General features: G+C 41.9%; 1 protein-coding gene across 2 annotated transcripts in view; it reads left to right on the top strand.

Annotated features, from left to right (window-relative positions):
• NRP1 (neuropilin 1) overlaps positions 1 to 24,888 on the top strand; it is a 136,348-nt gene that overhangs the window by 50,460 nt on the left and 61,000 nt on the right. For both annotated transcript variants that reach the window (XM_080810995.1, XM_080810996.1), the window contains exons 3-6: positions 5,145 to 5,326; positions 11,162 to 11,389; positions 17,355 to 17,510; positions 19,505 to 19,671. In XM_080810995.1, coding sequence (XP_080667121.1) covers positions 5,145 to 5,326; positions 11,162 to 11,389; positions 17,355 to 17,510; positions 19,505 to 19,671 — 733 coding nt within the window. The remainder of the gene's footprint in view (positions 1 to 5,144; positions 5,327 to 11,161; positions 11,390 to 17,354; positions 17,511 to 19,504; positions 19,672 to 24,888) is intronic.

A 24,888-nucleotide genomic window follows, 5' to 3' on the forward strand; every position in this document is an offset into this window, starting at 1 on the left:
CACCGTACAGACTATGGTAGACAGTACATCTGACAGTACTTAGTAACGTGGAAATTGCTGTACAAATGGCAAGTGTTACTGTCAACATTTCAGACAGTATAACATCAAATCTCATTCATTTTATTTTTCTAGTACAAAAAGAAAATAAAATTTTGAAAAATTTTTTTAAAAAGCACCCCGAGACTTTCATTGATCCAGCTGTTAAAAAAAAAAAAAGGCAAAGCCTTTGATTTACTTCTAAATAAAATATCATAAAAAAAATAGTATCTTCTGACCAAGAAATAAAAAATTGTTAGCTAGGCAATAAGGTATTAATTTGCTACTTTATATATTGGTAATGAATGCTTTTCAAAGTAACTTCCGTTTGGTTACAAAGGAACATTGACCTGGGGTGCCTGGGTGGTTCAGTTGGCTAAGTATCTGACTCTTGATCTCAGCTCAGGCCTTGATCTCAGGGTTGTGAGTTCAAGTCCTACACTGGGATCCATACTTAAATAATAAATAATAAAAATAAATAAATAAAAGAACACTGATCCATTGTAAAAATTTTGAGAAATATAGAAATAACTAAGGGATGTCATCTCACTACCCACAGATAATCACTTAATCATGGCCCGGCATACTTCCTTCCGGTTCTCTTTCTGCGAACCGAGACTATACTGTAGATAGGGGTTGATGTTCTGATTTTTCACTTAATGATATCCTAACATTTTTCCTATGTTATAAAAAATAGTTTATCCAATAAGCTTTTTAATGACTGAATAATATTCCATGATATGATTGCATATAACTTCCTTCTTATTTCCTTCCTGCCTGACTCATGTTATTCTAAATAAAGCTTCAGGCATTGGTTTTGCATAAATATTTGATATTATTCCAGGTTATTTCCTTTGCATGGATTTCTAAAAATTGCTTTTACTAAATAAGGGGCTATGAACCTTGTAAGCCTCTTCATATATCTTGATTAGGACACTGCAAGCAAGCCAGAATGTAGGGGCAAATCTCATGTAAAATCACTCAGAAACACAGATGCAGACTAATTGGCTCCTCCAAGCTCCATCACTGTGTATTTTTATTTCCAAATCCTCTCTCTAATGCTCTGAGAGTAAAGCCTGTTCTCTTCTGGGGAATATGTAAGGTAATTCTTGGACAGCGGCGTGGTAATCGTTTACAGGTTGTTCAGTAGGGATAGCTATTAATTCCTGGTGCAAAATAAACCAAAGATCCAAAGAAATACATTTTTGCAGGTGAAAATTATGTTAGCCAACATCATTTCTCACTCCGGTTTATGATGTCAGGTATCAAATTTCTCCATTATTAATGTGCGGACGCACGTGGGGGTAGAGCCTCTTGGAAGGAGATGAAAAAGCCGCCAGCACCTATAAACCCCTCTTCCTAATCATGGGAGCAGGTCCGGGAGCAGCGAGGGCTGGGTACAGTAGCTCCCCTGCACAGACAACACCGTGCAGAGGATCAGCTTTCTCTCCATTAGTGGGCTCCACCGTGGAGAGCCAGGGGTCATTCCTACTCACGGGAGAAACCCCGGCTTGAGTAAAAGGCGCTCTCCATCTGTTCAGCACCGCTTACCTGTAAAGCTTCTGCGATCGTTCTTTAATGACTGAATGCATTCCTCATTTTCCCATCACGTCTCCCCCTACTTGGCTATTTTCCTAAAACTGTAATTCAAACTTTCCAAAAGAAAAAATAATCTCTGGCTAATCCTTTCAAGAATTCTTCGAATGAAATCTTTATTCTTTTATCACTCTTAGGGGAAACCTAACTCGTGATTAGTATTAGGATTCAGAGTGTTTTCACCACACGCATACATGTAAGTAGGGTGAGAGTATGGGAGCAGAAAGTCCTTTAGTGCCACAAGCTTGCACTCGGAAGCTGGGGACGCTCCTGAGAAGAGCCATCGGCGTACTCCACCCTAAAATGGGAGCCATGGGAAAGGGTCCTTTACTCGTAAAAGAGTTCGTTCCTAGTAAATACCGGCTGCTTTACCATTATGAGCACAGAAAGGGAAAGCATTTAGGCAGGAGATTTAAGAAAAGAAATGGCAGGATGCCCAAAGAGGGAGGAGCGGTGGTTTGTGCTCTGAAATATTCCAAAAATCCACATGACATTTACACGCCTGTGATGATAAGTGGGCAGGATGAGGTTTGAGGAAGGGCTTTCCTGGGTGGGACCCATGTGTGCTCTGGCCCAGGCCCTGGCACAGAAGGGTGGTGCCCTGTGGACTCAGACATGGCTCCATGGAACCTGGAGGATTCACTTTCTGGAGCCGGGCTCTGAACAGACAGACGCGCCCACTAGCTGACCCCTCCAGCTTTGATGCATCCGATTCCCTAGACACGACTCCCAGCTCTCCTCCGGCAGCTGTGACTTGTCGGTTCAGAATGAGAGGCACACACGTGCCCCAGTGGTCACCTGTGTAGGTCCCGCCGTCATGACCAGGGATTGTGACATTCCAAGAAATGCAGTGTTTGCCACACTGGAGCAGTAACAGAGCAATGTGCAGCAGGCTGGGCGAGCGAAATTTGCAAACTCAGGATCCTGGGCCTCGGGCCAAGGCAGGCTGTGTGCGTTGCTGTGGTGACACATTTAGTCTCTAGGGAGGGATGCTGGCACACCGGCTGCATTCCTGGCACCACGTTTGCCAGCAAGAAACTTATGGAGAGGAACTGGTATCAACTCCAGAGGGAGATGCAAGATGCTTTCTTAACTTCCTTGGCAGCACCAACCTTTGCAACTTGTGCACATAAACCCTCCTGAATATTTACATGAACTGCTATTTGTGACACTCTTTGGGGCCCTGTTGGATGGTGCTTTGAAGGGAAGTGCTAAAATGATAGCAGCATTCCAGTTTATAAATGTAACTATTGTATCCCTGAATAATTCAATCTCCTAAAATTGGCACTTAACGATGCAATGACTTATCTCTTGCTGGGAGGGGATTCTAATCCCGCTCCTCCTTTTAAAAATAGCTTTTCCTGTTGCCAAGAGGAGAGCCTGGTATTTACTATTAGAAGATATGTGAATTAAGATACCAGCTTCTTTCCCTGTAGCAACTCACTAGCCCTATATTGGCTGAGCTCTCTCCTACCTGGGAGAAAAGGCTCCTCCCAGAAGCACCCTGAGTTCTTAGGAAAGCCTGACCCACCTCTCTTACTGGATCCTGGGAAGCAAAATGCCCTCGGAGTTGATCCCTTAGTATTCAGACCATGTCAAGATTCAAGTAAAAAGCCTAGACTGCATCGTCACCAGGCCCAACATAGCCCAACAGTTCAAATCACAGTTAAATTATAAGCAAGCATGCGGCAAAGCTTGCAGATCTGTCTAGTCAATGAAGCAGTAGAGATGAAAGGAATTACTACATAAATGCCAACATGGAGGCTTTAATGAATAAAGGGATGGTGTTCTTTCCAGACTTTTCCAGACTGCCCCCCGTCCGCTGTAAAAGGCTGGCAAGGATTTTGAACCTAATGCTTTCTTCCTCCTCCTCCTCCTCCTCCACTTTTTCCTCTCCTCCTCCTGCTTCATCTTTTAACATGCAAAACATCTCCCAAAGTATTGGGAACCAAACAGTTCCTCTGTGTAGGTCCATAGTTTTGTCAAGGGACAGTGATGCTAGCCGGCCCATGATTACTACTGGAAACATCAGAGGCAGCAAAGGAAATGCAGTTAATACAATAATTCACATATGTTAATGCTTAGTTCCATCAATGTCAGCTTTCTTTTCTTCTTGATATACACAAAGCTGGCACACAATTTTAACTGATGAGGTAATGTCATTTTTAATTTAGAGAGCCTTAAGCTGTCCACTCTCGCTAGTGATATCATCTTTGCCGTTCTCTCGGGAGACTTTATGTAAACATAAGTAATGTGTCCTGGACAGTTTGAAAAGGGATTGTTAAAGATGACATTGGTCATCAGGAAGATTTCCCCCACTTTGATCTCTTTTAAATTGCCAGATATAGTTTATATTACTGCCATATTTTAGCCATTCCTGAAATTAATATATCCCAGGACTTTTGAACCAAGTTAAACACAGAAATAAAACGAAGGATTGAAATGAACGGATTGTAATGTTTTCATGTCAGGGCTGGAAGAAAAACGGAAGACAGCTCAGGTTCTCTGGCTCCTAGGTGACTCGGTAAATGACAGGAGAGGGAAGGGAAAGATGCTGAGAAATGGATAACACCAAACAAACAAGAATCTCTCTATTTTCCAGAAGGATGCTAGTCTATTGGAGACAGCTCCCTTTTGGAAACAAACAAAAAAATATGTGTTAACTCAGTGCAGTGTTTAGAATAATATTTTATCACGACTTCCTTTACCATTTGTCTCCTCGGGGTATTGTTATTCAGCCTGAATGTGTTTTTTTTTCTTTAATCACATCACTTTGGTGACTTCAAGTGTGCCACATTTCCTTCCAAATAACAGTGTTCCTTTAAAGATTCAGGCTGGTGGGTGTAAACAAAGTAACTTCCCATGTTTAAATAAGCTTTTTTCTTCCGAGAGATGATGTTCTGCAATTCCGGATAGTTTTGGGGCAGATAATCTCTGTCTTAACCACTGTGGGTACCGAGAGAGTTTTTTTCCCCTAAGAAGTCTGGAGTTTGGTAAAATTGAGTTAAATCGTAAAGAATCTGTTTATTATTCTGTGGCCATATGTTTAGAGGGTCGCTCACAGAAATCAAAGTATTGTTCATGGAGAGCTCCAGCCAAGGAGACATTTTGAATTCATAAAAGAACTTCACAGTTTGAAAAGAATGAATAGCATTATATATTGACACCCCACCACCATAGACAAAGGAACACAATTTAATACTAGAGAATTGTGCTCGTGAGATTTTTCTTTTTCTTGTTAATTGGTTACTTTAAGTGACATTGTCTGCAAGTATAATGGACACCATTATTCTTAATAGTTCTGTGTTGCCAGATGATGTACACAGACATGCTGTAGTCCATTTCAATTATTTCATTTTGCTGAATTTTTCTCCCTCCAGGAAACACAGTGGTGCATGCAGATAGCACTGTTTTCCTGACAGACCGTGCTGCATAGGGCTGCCTTCTAAATCACTGAAATTACGAGGGCATTTCTCGCTAACCTCTTATTTTCTTCCGTATGTCTGTGCTAGGTATGACTACGTGGAAGTCATCGATGGAGAGAATGAAAATGGACGCTTGTGGGGGAAGTTCTGCGGAAAGATTGCCCCTTCTCCTGTAGTGTCTTCAGGGCCCTTTCTCTTTATCAAATTTGTCTCTGACTATGAGACACACGGCGCTGGATTTTCCATACGTTATGAAATTTTCAAGAGAGGTGAGTGACTTCCCGTAGAACAAGTATGGCTCAACGTTCATTCACGTTGTTTGATTCCATGAAAGACCAAACAAAAAGAAGACAAGACGTAATGCTTTTATCTTTTGTGAAAAATCGTATATGTTCCCACTACAAAACCATTGGAAAATACTTTACCCAAAGAAAAATTACCCGATGTATGGAGGAAGTTATGTTTAAATTTAAGTATTTCAGGACTCAAAATTGCATCATTCTCATATGCTGGCCAGTGTTTATAAGACACATATTCCGTAAAACTCTTAAGAGCCTTTATTCTTAGCTTGCTTCTTCAAAAGGAAGTCTGATCTGCCTTCGAAGTTGGAGTTCCTTCATTAAAAATGTGTGAGTCCCTTTTACCTTAAAGCCATGTGCATCCTGTTCCCTTTGTTTTATTACAAAATTCACAACTGGTATTTCCCAGGAAAAGCAAAGTTGTCCACTACCCTTCGAGTTTTCTAAAGCTATTGAAGGAAGAAGAGCTTTTCTATTAATGTCCGTTAAGAAGAGGAGTAGTTGGGGAAAGAAGCTCTTGGAAGAAACCGAACAGTAAAGCTTTAAATGTTATTCCCCTTAGGAAATAAAGATCCTTCTCCCTCTCCAATATAATCACTTAGTCATCTATGCCAATGGTATATATTGAGATAGATAAAACCTGACAATTCCTAGTCTCCCAGCCTTAAGAAATTGAACGCATATATCAGTCAATTGATAAACAATGTATCTTTATCTGGATGTCACTGTTTTTCAACAAGAGCTATTAGATTCCTTTAATGTGTTAAATCCAGCCTTCCCTTTTAAGTTGACAGTGCTGTGAGGAGTGGGGGACCAATCCAGGGCCAGAGGTTCAAGATCTGAGTGTGTTGTCCTAGAATATAGGAGAAAACCTTTTTTAAAAGGAAAAAAAAAATGTAGCCATACCATTACAGATTCTCAGCAGTAACTGAGGATTAAAAAAAAAAAAAAAAGAGTCATTAAGTTTCTGGGATCATTGGTACAACTTTTTAAAATTTCAAAGAAATCTGGCATTGTCCCCACATAAGTATGGAGAGATGGAGACAACTTTCTTCAAAAATTTATATAAGCATATACTTAGAAAACCTATAGCATAAGTAATAGTCTATATACAACATCAGTATGTACAGCTGATTACGTATGTACTTATTTTCTTGTGTGGAAAGCTGCTGGACCTGTTCTGTAAATCATATTGTACATGTATGCATATGTACACACACATATTGTATGTGTATGTGTATGTACACACACACGTGTAAACACGTCTACATTTGCTTGCTTACCTGCCTATGGCACTATCAAAGAAAACATGGGGTCAGAAAAGAGTTGAGGAGTAGCCTTTCATTTGCATTGCTTCTCAAAGATCTGAAGATGGTTGAAAAAAAGAACGAGAGCTCGGTAACTAAGTCATTAAGAATTCTTCTTCTTCCCTCCAAATGAACTCAGCTCCCTACGATTCCATTCCCCAGAGGTACTGTCCTTTCCCTGCCCTGGTCTCCAACACCACCCTTGAGACTTAAAGCCTTAGTTCTTCTCTCTCTTCATTTCCCTACATTCACTGTGGCTTCTAGTTCTTTTAAATTTATATCCACAAGTCTCCAAAAGTCATGCTGCCTTTTTGCATCCACAGCCACTAACTGAATCGGCCCAATTTGGGTTCTCCCTGTGTTTTCTCATCCTATGCACAACTTCTCGAATGGTCATCAAGCCGTTGTCCCTGAGATGCCTTTGGCAGCTGTCCATCACCTATGGGGTCAAGCTTCAATATCCCATTGGGTCAAGCTTGAGGCTTGACATCAAGTGTTCCCAACCTTCTCCAGCCTCCCCTTGCGCAGACCCACACTCGGCTTCCTGCCCAAGGACAGTGTGCTGGGTTAAGTCCAACAGACTAAATGCGAAGTTAATTCTGCCTTGACTGTCTTCGTGAATGTTCTGAGCCTCAGAACCCTCATCTGGTAAATGGATAATAGTGTCCAGGACCGGCTTGTGGTGAAGATCGGTTGAAATGGAAACATGGGCAGCATGGAGCCAGTGCCTGTCACCAAAAATGTCTTCAGTAAACACGAGCCGTGACAACGCTCATGGATATGGCTTGTGCTATCAGATTGCAGAGTGCTTGCTCCTTAACCTCCACGGGAACCTGGCTCTAAACTTATTCTTGTCGGGAAGCTTTTCCTAATTCTACTTTTTTTTCCTATGTGTATAACCGACTTGTTCCCTACACATGCGTACAACACACACATACAATACACACATATGCATACTATACACACACTCACAGATGTGTTTTACTAACCGTTATGTTTCTCCTTAGTATTTTCAAATTTGTTCATGTGTGCATAGTTCATTTTCCAACCAGATTGGTACCACCTGAAAAAATGCAAAGAAAATATCTTACCCCCTCCCACCTCACTGTACATACTGCATTCTTATAGGGGCTCCACAGGAAGTCATTAGCTAATACAGTACACTTATGTATACATATACAAGTTCATGGACATTTTTTCCCTAAAGAGCCATTTAATGATATATAGAATCCATGAATCTCCTCAAAAAAAAAAAATACCACTTCTTCCAGAGTACAGCAATTTCAATTTTCCTCAAAACACATACATTATAGTAATCATAGTTGAACCAATAAATGAGCCTTTCACCTGTTGACCTTGAGGTTTTCTGGCAATAGATTACAGTTCTAAGGAAAATTTAGGCCATTCCTGCATCCCTAAGGTTGCATTTCTAGAAGACCACCTTTGCCTGAAAAATCAGCCTTCTGGAGACACCCAGGACACCCTGATTTTCTCCCCAGGTTCCCCACTTTCCCCTTGTCCATGTCTTTTCCTAGATGCTGAAAGCTTAGGCCACCCCCCTAAAATTATTCCCACTCACCAAAAAAATTTCTCCAGGAAACCCATACTTCCCTATCACTCTTCCCCTGTCCTTCCCTTGGCCTGAGTCATCCAGGCTCAACGGCTGGAAGAAGCTGGAGACATTCTCTGTGGGTTTCTATGTGGGGAAGGTACATTTATTGAAAGCGAGATGGGTCACTTCATATATTATTTGGTTAAGAGTCTGCATATTTAATAATAATTCCAAAGAGAGTATCTTAGCTATTATTATTGTATATCCTAATGTCATTAACAATGTGGCATGGCCTTTTTACAGCACAAGGTCCCCTAAGTCTTACGAATAACATCAAAACACGGTGTTCAAGGGCTGCCAAGGCCAAGTGTGTACCTCTCACACCAGCACCTTGCTCACTCGTAGGCACCTGGGGCTGCTCGCCCTCCCTCCTGTTTAGTGCTTGTGTACACTCTGCAGGATTCCTTAACCCACACCACTGCCTTGATCCTCTTTGGGAAGTGCTTCCTCAACAGTGGCAAACCTACACAACAGTGAACAAGGAAAATATTAACACAAATCTTGATGTTTACAGGAGGAAGCAGGAAATTATAGAATCTCTTTAAGTTTGAAGAGTTCTTTTTTCCCAAATCCCAAAGCCCACCTCCCATTTGTTATACACAGAATCTGAGGACCAGGAAGGTTAGGAGGCCACCTAAGGTTACACAGCAGGTTAGCAGTAGAGGCTGGACTAGAACTCAGATCTGGTGCTCAATCCAGTTCTCTTCCACTACCCCCATAGAATTTCTCCAATTTTTGTTGCATACCTGGGTTAGCTTCAGTGAAGTCGTTGAAGTTTATTTGATTTTGAAAATATGCCCTTGGGGCGCCTGGGTGGCTCAGTTGGTTGGGGATCTGCCTTCGGCTCGGGTCATAATCCCAGGGTCCTGGGATCAAGTTCTGAGTCAGGCTCCCTGCTCAGTGAGGAGCCTGCTTCACCCTCTCCCTCTACCCGATGCTCACCCTGCTTGTGCACTTTCTCTCTGTCTCTCTGACAAATAAATAAATAAAATCTTTTTTTAAAAAGTATGCCCTTAATTCCTATCATTTTTTTTCTCTCATTAAATTTTGATCTCACCTAGGCAATTTTATCTTTTTAAGAAGGAGAAAATATCAGTACTGAATCAAAGCCTGCTGTCAGTTTGCCTTACAAGGGCCTAGCCAAAGCATTATTTTTGCCCCAGGCAGGAAGCTGGAGGTCTCCAGGGTCATTGTTCCTAAATATCTATTACTTCAAATTGCTGATTTGCATTAGCATAGTCACTGTCATTTTAGAAGCAAGCCACTAACTTGGAAGCATTATAAAGAGTACAGCACATTTCATAATCTTCTCACCTGTAACTGACATGGTAAAATGCCACATATTAGTAACTTTAACTAGAATCAGATAAATAAGTACCTGCAGCCATCATGGTGAAGGGTGAGCCACAACTGAGAAGGCTTTCAGAGGCATTTTAAACCAGTCAGACCTCTACAGGCCGGGTTTATTATGCACAGCTAATAAGTTTTATTCTTCTGCATGTCTAGTGCCATAGACATCTAATATGTACATGGGGAGCAAGCAATTGATTTGTTTACTCAAAAGGCTGCCAGATACACGGAGTTGGAGATTCAGAGTACCAACCCTAGACACTAAAAATAGAGATCTGCTATTTAAATTTAATCTGTATTGATGACTACACTGTTGCCTCTAGGACTTGGCTCTGTGGGAGAATATTTAGTTAAGAACATTCTCAACAAACCTCCTTATTTAGAGTTGAACCCATGCATGCCATCACGGGATGCCCATCAGTGAGACAATGGCCCAGGGGAAGAATGGTTGAACTTAACTTTCCCCCAGGTTGGATCTTGAGGTTCGAAAGGGTCAAGTCATCTCCGATTCCTGGAGAGTCTTAAGATCTCTTTGGAAAATCATGCCAGTGGTGGCGGTGGTAAGGGGCCAAGCTGGTGGGCTCACATTCTTTCAGATGGGCCATTTCCAATGGTGGTGAATACCATCCCATGTGGTCCTGGCTGCCGTGAATTGAAATTGCGGTCATCCATACAGTCAAAAGGTCAACTTGCAATACATGTGTGTATGAGCTTGACCAATGTAAATTACAAATTAGCATAATTTGTAAAGTATTGATAACACTGACTAGTCATTGAAATTATACTCTATAAATGTGTGCATTACACACCCACACATATATATTAAAAAATAATTTTAGAATGACACTGTATCTGCTACTTTGGGGAAGGCAACGATGTCAACATTGATATCAAGTGACTTCTAGCAACACGGCCTGTAATCACAGTTTATCGTGCCCTCACTAACAGCCACACTTTACCGGCACACCTGTGTCAACACCACTCAGAATGAGTCACTCACCCTGGGTACATGTACGAATTACCTTTCACATTTAGTTTGTCAAAGAGGCATAGGTCACATCTGGCAGAGTTACTGAGTCACTGGTGTAGGAATCTGAAACCCAAACTCCCTCCACTGAATTCTCTCCCTCGCCTTTGTAAATGTTCTATTTCACCAATAAAGGGCTGTCAGCCTTAAGATTTAAAGATTTAAGCTTGAAGGGGCTATAATTATTTCTCTAGGGCTCTGTCGAGATTTCTGTAGCTTACTCATTCATTGTTCCCACATGATTTTATATTTGTCATTTTTTTTCTCTGCAACAGCAGAAGTTTTTAAATTGCTTCACACAAATGGAAAACTAAGGGGAACACAATAAATCTGAACTTGACTTTCCATACTTTTCGCTCCTATGAAAAGGCTGAGTAATGAATGATTAGGACAGTGATTATAATGGTGAGCTTTTATTAGAAAGATATGTTGCCTTTGCTCAGGTTGTTTCTTGGTGAAGTCGTGTGAGTGGGATTTTTACTTTGCTCCTTCTTTTCTTTTACTCCCAGGTCCTGAATGTTCCCAGAATTACACAGCATCTAGTGGAGTGATAAAGTCCCCCGGATTCCCTGAAAAATATCCCAACGGCCTTGAATGCACTTATATTATCTTTGCACCAAAGATGTCAGAGATTATCCTGGAATTTGAAAGCTTTGACCTGGAGCTCGACTCAAATCCTCCCGGGGGGATGTTCTGTCGCTATGACCGGCTAGAAATCTGGGATGGATTCCCTGATGGTAAGAAGGGCAGGAAGCATCCCAAAAAGGGAGGAATCTGGGGGAAGGGCCCTCGGATACTTTTACAAGTGTCATGATACATGCAACATTTTTTTTAAAAAATAGCTCAAAAGGAGGAGGGAAAACAAACCAAAATGATAAGTCTCTTTATGCAAAGCAGCAATGAAACATTTCAGTTCAAAAGACCGTAATTATCTTGGCCAGTTTCTTCATTTTATAGACAAGGAAACTGAGGCCATGAAAGATTATATGTGGTCTCATGGCCTCTTTTTTTTTTTTTGGTGGTAGAATTGGGACCAACACATGGTTTTCCTGACTGAAGTATTTTGCTCATTTCATTGACCTGCCTACTGGTCATTAATTCATAGACCCTAAGAGAGCAGTTAAGTCAAACCATTCACTTTACAAATGCGGAGATTAAGGACCAGAGAGGTCAAGTACTCGATACAATTTTAAGGATGAAATGTGCATCTATTATGCAGTTACCAAAAATTTAGAAACTTAGGAAAGGAATGAGAATGTTTGGACATTCCTAATCTGGGGGCACGGGTGGGGCATTGTTAATTTAGAGAGATTCCTTGTCTGCTCTGAGGCAATTTTTATCTTTGGCTGTTTGAATCACCTCAAAACATTCTCTATCTACACTGATCTTATCATCTAAATTCATCCTACATGTGAAAAATACTGACTGAACACCTACCATGTACCAGGCACTGGTCTGGCCACTTGCTGAATAGAACAGTCAAAAATGGCTGCCCTCTCTAAGCTTCAGTCCTTCCAGGGAGAATGGGGCAATAACCAATACACATTCTAGATGAATGACTTATGTGGTTAGAATGTCAAAATGTGAGAAGTTCTATAAGCAACAACAACAACAAAATGGAAAGAAAGAAAAAGAAGAGGAGAGCAAAAGCATGAAAAGAGCTAGGGTTAGGAAGAGGGATGTGTAGGTTGAAATTTTAAGTAAGGAGGTCAGGGTCAGCCTTAAGACAAAAATGACATTTTAGCAAAGATTTGAAGGAGGGGGTGGGTAGCCATGTGAACAGCTAAATGAAAGTTTTCCATGTCAATCCTTGTGAATTAGGAGGTGAATGGCAAAAATACACACCCAGATCCTGAACAGAGGGAGATAATATCAAATAATTTGTTGCAGCTGCATTGCTTGTCTTGTGTTTAGTCTGGTTTAATATTGAGATTTCTCTAGAGAACACACTCCACACAGATCAGAAAGGGCAGGCTGGAAGTTCTTACAAGTCATGCAGTTGGAGATATATAACCATCTATAAAATAAAGCCAGATATTATGATCAGGCAGGAGGAAGGAATATTTAAATAAATATTAAATTGTAAACGAAGGGCAAGTATCACGTGAAAGAGATTGCCTTTGCCTTTGAAATGACATTAAAATTATCAGTGTAATTCAATGTAGTTGTGTTCCTCAACAGTAAACAGCAATGGAGATAAACTGAGTTTAGGGAAAGCTTATATTGTCATTGGGGTAAATGGGTGAGCTATCATTGGTTTAGTTTCTTCTTTGGTCTATTACTATATAAATAGGGTTATGATGATCTTATCGAAACTCTTTCATTAAGTAATGAGATTTGCCCAAACAGAGTGCTGATTGATTTCCAAGTAGTCAATCCAATAATTAGGAAAACAATATTATAATAGTATAATAATAGTTGGAACATTTAATAATGGGTTTATTTGTTCACAACCCAAATTTGCAGCCTTCCTTTCCAGAACTTACATTTAAATTGACATCTGAAAAGGAGGTCCAATCAACCAACTATTTTAGAATACTTTCAGAAAGAAGCACATTGTTATTAGTGTCAAGGGTTTCTCAAAGTAGTAATTTTCTGGCTCTAGAAAATCACTGAGTTGAAGCTAGGAACAATTAACAATAAGAGTTATCAGCCTTGCAATTCACTCATGTTTTAAACTATGGTGCACTTGACTTACTCCCAGAGAAAACTGGCTTTGGAATGTGAAAACTGTGTATATTTGTTAAAAGTTAACTGGCTTCGTCCCGCCTACTCTAGAGTAACAGCTCTCTCCCTTTTAGGCAAAATGGCAGACGGTCCCTCCTGGGTTTCTCGTCAGTGGCACTAGAGACATTTTTTGTCATACCAGTTCAACACAGACAGTTCCTTGCCAGCAAAATTGCTTTTACTCTTTGATTCCCCTTCTAAAAACAACAACCAGGAGGTGCTGAAGGCTGTAAACCATCACGTGATTTTAGGTTGCATTTTATCATACACAATGAATGAGAGGACTAAGTAATTGAAAACTATCCATTGCTTCAGACTGACTTTGAAGAAAAGCAATTTACTCCAGATCTCAGAATCCGAGACACACATGGGGTGAATCACACATCCCCATGGATCGCTCTCGGAAGCTCCACGGACTCACGGGTAGAGACTCTGAACTGACTGATGGAAGTTTGCATTTGGTTTGTGAGCCAGGAGCTGAGCGTGCCACCTTACTGGGTGTCACAAGTGTTTGTGCTGAATTATGGAGCCCAACGTGAATGCTTAGCTCCCATGGCATGAGCACACATGAAGTCAGCTCTCGTCTAGGCTGGCCAAGGAACTGGAAATGCAGTTGTTACCTACATTCCAAAAATTATCAACTATTTGAGGACTAGGTTTCATGAAAACTAGATTGAGCTCTGCTTGCTTTTTATTGACTTACTCTTAATATTAAAATTAATCTTCGGAGGTAGAAATAGAAAATACAAATGATATAAGCATAAAATATACACACTCTAAGATACAAATGACACAAAGGTGCAGATTTTTTTTCTGGGGAAGAGTTGCAAAGTCCCAATATCCTCCAATGAAAAGTTTATTGTTGTAGAAGAGTACATGGTCTCTTTTATACCTTTTCAAAAAGATTCCCTTTTTTGTTTGGTTATTCGGAATGTCTCATTTTTAAATGAGGAGATTGCTGCCCTTTTTTTCCACAAAGAAAGGAGGCAGAAAGCCAAGTTGTCTGAGTCTAAGGTGGGTTATAATTCCTAGAAAGATGAATGGAAAAATACAGAGAACTGGGTACTGCCATTCAGGGTTGCTGGTGTATCTTTTAAGCAACACAAACCCCATATCGCCTTCACACCTGAAAAGATATGATCACTGCGGACCTACTGTCCCCACAAGAGATTGCTTGGCACATGTTGCGGGCTTAAATTCTTCAATAATGCAGTTTTTGAGTTCTACTGCTGTCTTTGTGACAGTTTCCATTCATCTCCTTGGCCTTTGGGTCTACGATAACGGAAGTAGGAAATCCAATAGCTGTGTTCATGTAAATACACAAATGAGCACACTCAGGAGACGGATAAGAATCCTGCGTGCACTCCTGCTCAGATCAATATTGCATTAGCTTGCTCGGCTAAGGTCTTGCTGTTGTTCAGGAAAATTCAATACTTCTTTGTCTTATGGTCGAAAAAGCCTTTTCACTCTCGTATCTCGAGGGCTCCTAAAGAGAGTTGCGCACTGCTGTCCGGGGGCAATGTTCTGATGGACAGAAGGCAGATTTACCCAGCAAGTCTTCAACATTATAAACCAGTGAGTCATGGAGACTCTCTAAATTATGAGTCTGCATTAGACAAGTTCTCTTCTGTTCTCTTTCAAAGAGACTCCCCCTTCCCTCCCCTCCCCCGGAGGACAGGGGTAGTAGTGGAGGGTGAGAATCTGCAACTTAAGGGAGGGGGGCGAGTGCAGCTTTCCTTGTGCACTTGTATTCTTGGAGGGGTCAGTGGCTGTGGGGATCAGAGAATGGCTCCAAGGACTCAGGCTGTAAAAGTTTGCCCACAAATTAAAGAAACAGAAAGTTATGAAGCCACGATAATGGAATTTAAATGAGGGAAAAGAGTGAGATCATATGAATGGACTCTAGGCTTCTCATTAAGACTGCACATCAGAAATGGGATTCTTTTTGTGGAAAGGGAAGACCCAAGTTCATGGCTCTAGCGCGATGTTTTCATGCATGTGTCATGGGCAACATTTGCGTTCCAAAGGGAAGGAAAAAAAGTGTTGAATTCATTCAGGTTGAAGAAAATCTGGCAAACAACTAACACATGTAGATGCTGAGGCTCAGACTGAAACTGAAGAGAAACAAAACAGTTTCCTCTCCTGAGATGCTTTCTTCTGCCAACTGGGAAGTCTGATATGACAACATTTTCTTCCCATGATGCAGAGCCACTGTTCATGACCACGTGGCACCTTGTAGAAAACCGGTATCGATGCCCCTAATGGGCTCTGTCCTTGTTTTCTTCATGACAAAGCAGTCTACACACACGCACGCACACGGTGTTTGGTTGCTGGAGACGGAGGGGTTACTGAAGGGAAAACTCTTCAAATTCAATCAAATCAATTACTGTGAACGTGTGGAAAAGTTACCAGATACTCAACATAACCACTTTGCACTAACTCTAACGTGGAAACACTTTGGTTGGTTTTGGGTGTTTTGATTTTTGTTTTGTTTTGTCTTTAAGTGAGTTGGCCAAGAGCTGGAAACCTGTTAGCCAAGGATCTGAGTACCCTAAAAAGCAGGGTGTTCAGACAAACCAGCTGCCTACCAGGAGCTCAGAGGGTCCATGTGGTTCCAGGGAGATCAGCTCTTCTGAGGCTCACTTTTTCAATCACATTTGAAACTTCTCCTAGTCCCCCATCAACTGCCTTCTGCATCCAAGTTACACACACGGGCCTTGGCACACTGTGTCCCTGCCGGAGGCCCATCCCTCCAGAGAGGGGTCCACCCACTGTGCTTCCTTGGACAAAGCGATAACTCTTAGTTGAAATGCAGAGAACCATGGATTTCTTGGAGGGGAAAATGGTCCACACCAGATTGTCCTTCTAAGCCCAAACCATCTGGTATGTTTTTACCATATGTGCAATAAAAAAAAAAAAAAAAAGCCTAGAGAAGGGGGATTTTTTTTTTTTCTTTTTTGCCTTACTGTTGATCTGGACAGGGAACTGAAAAGATTCTCTAAGCCCAGAGGGCTTGTGCACTGTCTATAAGGTAACTTACAATTACTAATTACCAAGGTTTATCTAACAGCTCTTCAGTAAAGGGGTGGCCGATCTAAGCCAAACAGCAGTGTGACTTACCAAAATTAATCAGTGTTCCCAATCTCTCACTGCCTTGGGTCCTTCCTCATTTTCCCCAGCATGCATAGTCAAATGGCTGCATCGGGTCATCTTTTGGCCACAGGACACAAATGCAATGCAGTCACCTCTCCTGTGTTTGGGAAAGAAAAAATTGGAAGAAAAGTCAGATGAATTTTCTTTTCATTTTGTTTACAACTTATTGCTATGTATAAATTATTAGTATCTGTAGCTTCTATTTTTTTTAATTGTTACAATTATTAATTGGGCTGTAGATAGAGCTCTGAGTAGGACACGGTACATCGTCCTTTGTTAGAGACTGTGATGTTCCTTGTAATAAGGCTGCAGGACTGAAAGATGGAATGAGGAAGGACATTGGGACTATTCAGTGCTGGATCAGATTCCTGGTACTGGTCTGGTTCCATCCAGGATCTCCTCCTGGGGTGGGAGAAGCAAGTAAGGCAACTTCAGGAATCCTTGGTGATCACAGACTAGCAGGCATCTCAGGCCTGGGCAGTGTGTGCAGTTTGCTCCTGGAGGTGAATGTCGAGGTGCCTCTTGACAGCCCAAACCTCATTCTTCGCAGCTGAGCAAGCATTTCGATTCTGTTCCTGAAAACAGTCCTGCTCAGTGGGGAATGTAGCTACATTTGTGACTGCCCTTCTGAGCACACTTTAAAATCCTCTCCACAAACCTGATCCAATATGTTCATCACAAAACAATTAACCAGGGAAGACTTGCTTTGGGTAAGAAGACACTTCTGGGTTCTGCGGGGACCCATGTTTACAAAATGGTTATTCGTGCATCTGCTGTAGAACAAAAGCTATTTTAATGTTCTCTGCATTTCTCCCTTTCTAGTTGGCCCTCACATCGGGCGTTACTGTGGACAGAAGACCCCAGGTCGGATCCGTTCCTCATCAGGCATTCTCTCCATGGTTTTTTATACTGACAGCGCGATCGCAAAAGAAGGCTTCTCAGCAAACTACAGTGTCTTGCAGAGCAGTGTCTCAGAAGGTCAGTATTTATTCATCTTGCAAAGCCCTGTGGGAAACACTCCATGTTCGTCCTCCTCACACCCCTTGTGGCCACAGGAAACACTAAAGAAAAATTTGATGAATTGGAGTGCCAAGTATTTGTTTTTCTCTTTTAAATGGTCTTTCTGAACATCAATAGGAAGAACTATTTGGTGTGCCTTCTTAAGAAAATCGTGGATGAGAAGGCTGCTTATAAGCCTCTGAAATCATGGGAGAAAGTGGGAAATGGCAAAACAGAGACTTGAAACAATGAACTAGAGCCAGACCTCCTGTCTGGTACCCTTGAATGTGTATCGGGCCGAGAATCATACAGAGACAGGCATCGATCAGAAGTGATAGGAACACATCTGCAGTGGTTTATTGACCGGAAGCCTTACAAGATAGATACTGATGCATGATGGTTTGGGTCATGAAGACCCAGAATGGAAGCCATTTTGTTTTTCTTTCTTATGTGAATAGAAGTGGATATTCGGGTGAAACAAGCATGTTTCAACTTCTGTTCTCACTTTCCTCAAAACAAAGAGAAGGTAGTATGTTTCACATCTTATTAAAATATGCAATTCAACCAGCTCAAATCTTCCTCAAAGCTTATGTGGTGTTCAGCTCTTTCAAGGGCCTAAGGAAAACATCAGAAGGAACAATGAATGTGTGATTCAACATGTCTATCTGTCAGATTGGAAAGTAACCTAGTAAAGAGGACAGAGGATGTTTGGAAATCTGTCCTACTGGCTAGTCTCTTTTTTAACCAGGAAAATAAAAATGCCAATTAAATTACAAAATCAGGGGCGCCTGGGTGGCTCAGTGGGTTAAAACCTCTGCCTTCAGCTCAGGTTGTGGTCCTAGGCTCCTGGGATCAAGCCCCGCATCATCGGGTTCTCTGCTCAGCAGGGAGCCTGCTTCCCCCTCTCTCTCTGCCTGCCTCTCTTCCTACTTGTGATTTCTCTCTGTCAAATAAATAAATAAAATCTTTAAAAAATAAAATAAAATAAACAAATTACAAAATCATATTTGTACTTAACTCGATCAATTAATTTACGTATCTCTGTATCTATAAATATTTTTGTATTACAAATAACAAACCTAACCTTAAAAGCATGAAACTGGTGAAAGAAAACCTTTTATGCCCTATAACTTGATCTGTTATGACAGAAAATTCAGAAAATGTGAAAGTTTGATTGAGATTTTTCTTGATGGTTGAGAATCTTTCATCTCTAAAACTTTTTTTTTTCACTTTATTACTTTAGATTCACATTTCCTAAGGTTGATTATTCATCTCCTTTTATCGTATTTCATTTCAATGTCATATTTCATTGTTTCACTGAGTATACGAGGCCTAATGGAATACATGATTCATGATTCATAGTTCTCACTGTGAGCATTATTATTTTATGTTGTAAAGCGATGGTCCTCTTTGGGACCATATGATACTGCAGTTTACTTCTGACGGATACTCCCATCTTTTAATGATATAAACTAGGGGCAGGAGGCATAAGAAAGAAGGGAATCAAGGAGAGGTGACCCAGGGACCAAATAGGAGGAATCTGAAAAACAGGGTTCAGATCTGCTGTCCACCTAATATGGATTATAACATAGACATAAAGTCTTTTTCATTTTTGTTAGATATTGAAAGAATTAGTAAAATTTTATTTAAATATAGCTTCTATATTAAGCTTTGAAAGTAAATAAAAATTCCCATCATTTCCTAATAACTTTCTGATGGTATTTCTGTCAAGCTAGATCCAGTGAGGAAAATAATCACTATGAGATCTTCATAGCCTTGCTTGTAAAAATTATTACCATTATTACAATTCCTGTCACATACCAGTGCTGCATCCCAGTCCCTCACTGTCATCTTCTGTAAGATACTCTATGAACATCAAAATCAGTGTTTTTGTCTGCCAAGTTATTAAAAGAAATATGCGTCTCGGGTCCCTTTTGTTTTGATGACTTTCGGCCCTTTTTCTTCCCCTTCAGATTTCAAATGTATGGAAGCTCTGGGCATGGAATCGGGCGAGATTCATTCTGACCAAATCACGGCTTCTTCCCAGTACAGCACCAACTGGTCTGCGGAACGTTCCCGCCTCAACTACCCCGAGAACGGATGGACTCCCGGGGAAGATTCCTACAAAGAGTGGATTCAGGTACGTGGCATGAGACTCCGCACACACAGGGCTGAACATTTAGGTCATCTAGAAAGGTTGTTGACCTAAAGCAGCGCCATTCCAAATGCCTTCAAATGGAACCATGGGTACCGAGTGTATGCACTCTGCAGAATCATCCCGTCACCACAATCAGGGAGAAGCAGGCCCGGTGGATGTCCCCGAAGATGCATTTATTTTCGCAGATACTTACATGCAAGTCTTCAGAGAATTTGAGCACAGATGTCTCACTTTGGTAACAACTAAAAGATCTGATTTTTCCCCACGACTACACATTTTCTATTCAAACGCTTCCTCCGTCAACAGATTTTTATTTCCTTGATGAAATACATTAGTTCTAGCCGACCTGCATGAAGTAATTGCATCTAAGTATAAGGCTTCTTATTTGTTTGTTTGTTCTGAGTAGAAGAAGGAAGAAAGGGGTTGAGGCTTACTTTTCCTACAGGTACACATAACACATGCCCAAGGGAGCAGTCTTTGTGGATTATGTATGAAATGGACACATTTGTATCCTTACTATGATGTTGCTTCTGCTGTGCTCCCTTTGCCCTAGAACTCCCTTCCCTGCCCTTGTCTTGCATTCCCCGGGACTCTCCTCCCCTGCACCACGTCTCCCCTGCCCCCCACTCATCCCTGGCACCACTCCTAATGCCTCAGCTTGTCCAGCCTTGATGTCTGGATACTCCCACCCACCGCCTGACGCTCATGTTCTTGACTTTTTCACCCACTGTCAAATGAAACATCCCTATCTGGCTGTGGGGGTTAAACTGTGGGCAAATTATACAGAGTTATTTGCTGAAGGATCCAGGCTTCCTTTTCAGAGAGTAGGCAAAGCTTGCCTTGCCATTCATTGCTGGATATATAAAAATGACTAATTCCCAGAGAGAGTTTCTAAGCAAGGAAAAAACCCACGATGATTAATCCCCTACTTTCTACATCTATGGCTGCTTCAGTCTTTTGAACACAAATACCAGATTTTGTTTTACTTTGAAAAGGTCAATATTAGTTTAACATACACTTAAAGTGAAATGGCCTATTACAGGAGACTGAACTCCTGCTAACCTCTAAAGGATAACTCTGAGAAATGTGTCGAGGGCGAGAAAAGATGAGACTTTCACCTGAGGTTTGCTGAATCCAGCTCTAGATTAAGTCAGAAATTAAATGAATTTGCCTATGTCAAAACAGCTCTTGGTAAGTTATTTTTCCACATCCCCAAACCAACAAACAGTTCCATATGATTGACAGACGTGCCTCTACAGGAGAGCTTGCATTTTGCAACGGTAAGCATCTTTGCATGGTAACGTGGTCCTATTCTTGGTAATGTGGAGAGTGCCGGCTGACTTAGGGGCAGGGGTCTCGCGAGCGTTCTGAAATTGCAGCTGTGGTAATTCCTCTGTGCAGGGCAATTCTGTGTCAGGAGAAACGCGGAGACAAAATGGGCTCTCACAAAGCATTCGTCTACAGGACAGGATTCACGTCATGCTTGGGAATTAGGCAGAAGAAAAGAATCTGAAGTGATCCAAATCTTCCTACCAAAGCATAGAAAGCAGTGGTTAGGAGAAGCCAGGTAACCCGAGCCCACAAAATGAAGTTTAGTTCAAGCTCAAGCCTCTTGCCCTCTTCATCTCCGGTCGGCTGGGGGTCTGCTCCACATATCACCCCAGGACCCGGACAGAGGGAGTGGTGGTCTTCTCAAAGGTTGCTTGTCACCAAGCAGAGGGAAAAACAGCACGGCTGTCGCGCTAGCTCTTAAGTTCCCCTCGAAGAACACTTCCACCATTTTCATTGCCAAAGCACATCCCACGGCCGCACTTAGCTGCTCAAAGGGCAGCACTTTAGCGCGTGCTGGAGGGAGAAGCGCTAGAAATATGGTGAACAGTATGAATGACAATTGTGCCATTCATAGAATAGTTCCCGTTTATTAAGTGTTTACTGTGGGACCTGACTTCAGCTGAGTACTTGACATATTTGCTTTTAATCCTCCCGGCAATCAATCCCTGGAAGGAGGTGCAATTATCCTCATTTTAAAAATGAGGACACTGAGGTTCAGAGAGATTAGTAAATGCCCAAGGTCACAGTGAATGACCGGACTTGGAAGCGAGGGCTGCCAGACTCCCAATGCCTGCTTCTTTACGCTTCGGTCCGCTCTGTCTTTATCATTCATCACCTTTCATATAAAAGGTGTGTCTTGTGACACGACTCCCTTTATGCTTTTCCTCGGGAGAAGACACACCGAGATGAGTTGGGTGCTTACTGTTTCTAAACTTAGAATTCAGTGCCCTTATGCCTCTCCATCCCCATGGAAGATGAACGTCAGAGAAGCTTAGCATCAGTGCACCTTGAGGTAAAATTATCTTTTGTTCCTTCTGGAGCTCAGCGGGCTCATTTCCATGCTTGTTGTGTCTGCGTACATGGTAGGGGTTCTTATCATTCACCCATCACCTAATTATGAATAATTTCATATGTTTCCAGCTTTTCTGAAGCTCCTTGGAAGGGGTTGGCTTGTTGTCTTCTCTGGGTAGATGTTTTAAATTAACCAACAAGTAAGGCATAATTGAGGCTGAGGGCAGGAGGCAGGTACCTCTACTCACAGGAACGTTAACGCACATACATTCCCATTGATATGCACATCAGTATGCCCAGGGTATTTGTTTCCTTTTTCCACTTTTTCACATTTTTGCATGAAACATCCCCCCACAAAACATGTTGCTGTAGCAACAAGGACAAACACTTGCATGTGTTAAGTTAATAAGGCAGTACTGGAAGCCGACTTTCCTTCAAGACAGGAACGGTCTTTGGTTGCCATTGTTTTCTCTAGGAAATTACTGAGTGACATAAAAAAACAATGCGTCGTTAACCGTGGGTATGAACGTCCACCCCTGGGGCTTCCTGTGAGATCTGTTGTCTGCCAGAAAGCTAAAAACAAGTCAAGAGGCAATTTAGTGGGAAGGGGCATAAGGGAAGTCCCGGCTCGGAGCTTTATGGTCATATCCTGCTCGAAAGGCCACTTCATATCCTGAGCAGCTAAAACCTCTTAATTGTCCACGGCAGAGTTAATCACACTGTGAAATTTGCCCATGTTTTTCAAAGTATCCCATTCTGTCCTGTGTCTTAGAGCTGCTTATCTTATTGTTAATTTCATCTTTTTCTCCGTTTTGTTTCTGGCTAAACAATCGAGGATTCATAGTAGAGACCCCGGATATCAGTGGCGCTCTAACAAGTCTTCATTTTCGAGCACCTCCTTTAGAGCCCAAGCCATTAACCTCCTTGAAGCTGAGTTTCTTTCCCTGTAAAAATAAAGGTACTATAGGCTTCTCCATTCAAGCTCTAGCAGTTCATGATACTGTGAATCTCAGAGAAATGCAGTCTCCGTTTTCTTCTCCTCCCTGCATACTAAGTGCATAGCGTACTGTCTGTTCAGGGAGCATGTTCTCATAGATCCTAAGTGTAGCCATTCACACACAAAGCAGAATTTAATTCGTTAATTATTTCAATGTTTTATTAATGATAGTGTTCACCACACTGTAAACAGATTTATCCTTCTCGCTTTAATTAAAGCTCTTGGGAGCGCTTTCCTCAAAACAACTGTGACTTTTCCCTGATTAAAATGCCAGGAGACAAGGGAAAAAAAGAATGCAAGAGATATAATGCCTGGATGGGATATGAACTTTGTTGATCCAAAGACATAAAAATGGCGCTAGGGACTAATCGATTACCACACCCCCCTACACTGACTTTGGAAATAGAATTACTTGATAAACCAACTCAGGCTGGAACTGCACTCTACTCCAAATTTGGGGGCATTGTCTTCTGTGAGAAAATTTTGGGTACTAGATTATTTATGCCCTCACTTATTACAGAGAAGCAGAGAACGAAAGCCATTGGCTCTTAAACCCTATCCTGTTCGGTTTGGTAAGACAGCCCTCATGGAGTAAATCACACAGGAGAAGGAAGCCTCAGGAAGACATTTGCAGCTCTAAGAATACATCAGCAAGCCCCCGGAGCAAAAGTTGCCCTCTCTTTCCAATGCATTTCCTAGCACAGATGTTCATTCTGAGGTATGAAGAGGAGGAATGTTCCAGAAGAGAGGAAGGTAGTGCTCACTTCATGAGGAAGCTTGTTTCTGTGTTTTCCTTTTGCCTTATATGTATTTCTCTTGGATACTATTCCACAGTTTCTAACTGAAGGAATTCTTAAAGCAGGCATGAGCAGCAAAAGGCCTTAGTGTGTGGAAAGGAGATAGTTAGAACTGAGTCAGGACACGCCCATAACAGCTCACGCACATTCCGTCATGTTCACTCACTGGCAACCCTAGCATCAAAGACAGTAGGTGCCCTTGATCACGTTCAATATGAGAAACTGGTCAAATCCAGGAGGCCTTTTAGGTTTCTTTGTGGATTTTAAAATGCATTGTACGACGTGTTCTAACAACAAAACATGCTTCTATAACACATTTCCTTTTTTTTTTTTAATTATTTATTTATTTGACAGACAGAGATCACAAGTAGGCAGAGAGGCAGGCAGAGTCGGGGGGTGGGCAGGCTCCCCGCTGAGCAGAGAGCCTGATGCGGGGCTCGATCCCAGGACCCTGAGATCATGACCCGAGCTGAAGGCAGAGGCTTAACCCACTGAGCCACCCAGGTGCCCCAACACATTTCCTTTCTTAAAGCACCTTTTTGGACACATCCCATTTTAGTCTTCAAATGTACGTTAAGTAGACCAAAGAGGCACATCCCCATCTTCTTGTGAGAGAAGCGAGGCTCAGAGAAGTTCAATAATTCATGAGTCCCAACATGGGGAAAAGATGCGGCTTGTGGGAAAGCTCAGGCTTACACAGTGGAAGTGGACTTCCTTCCTCAGACTTGAGAATGGAGTCAGTGGGCACAGAGAGATCTGGAAGGCAGACAGCAGCTGAATCACCACTTGTGGTCAGGCCTGACACAGGGCCAGCGTGCAGCTGGCCTTTGTGTAGCTCTCTGGTCATTCGAAGTGTGAGTCTTTTTACCTTACTCTGCCTCAAATGAGGTAAGAGGGGCAATTCTCCCACTCCACCTCTCCGAAGAAAAACTACAGAGCCTTTGAAGTTGTGGGGCCTTCAGGTCCCAGAGGAGACTGTCATTCAAATAACCGGGTTCCTAGAACCGCCAGCCCCAGGAGCTTTCCTCTGTGCAAGGAGGCTCACTGCCCAGAGACTCTCCC

The sequence above is a fragment of the Martes martes genome, assembly GCF_963455335.1.
Source record: "Martes martes genome assembly, chromosome: 8".
In the NCBI taxonomy this organism is placed as follows: Eukaryota; Metazoa; Chordata; class Mammalia; order Carnivora; family Mustelidae; genus Martes; species Martes martes.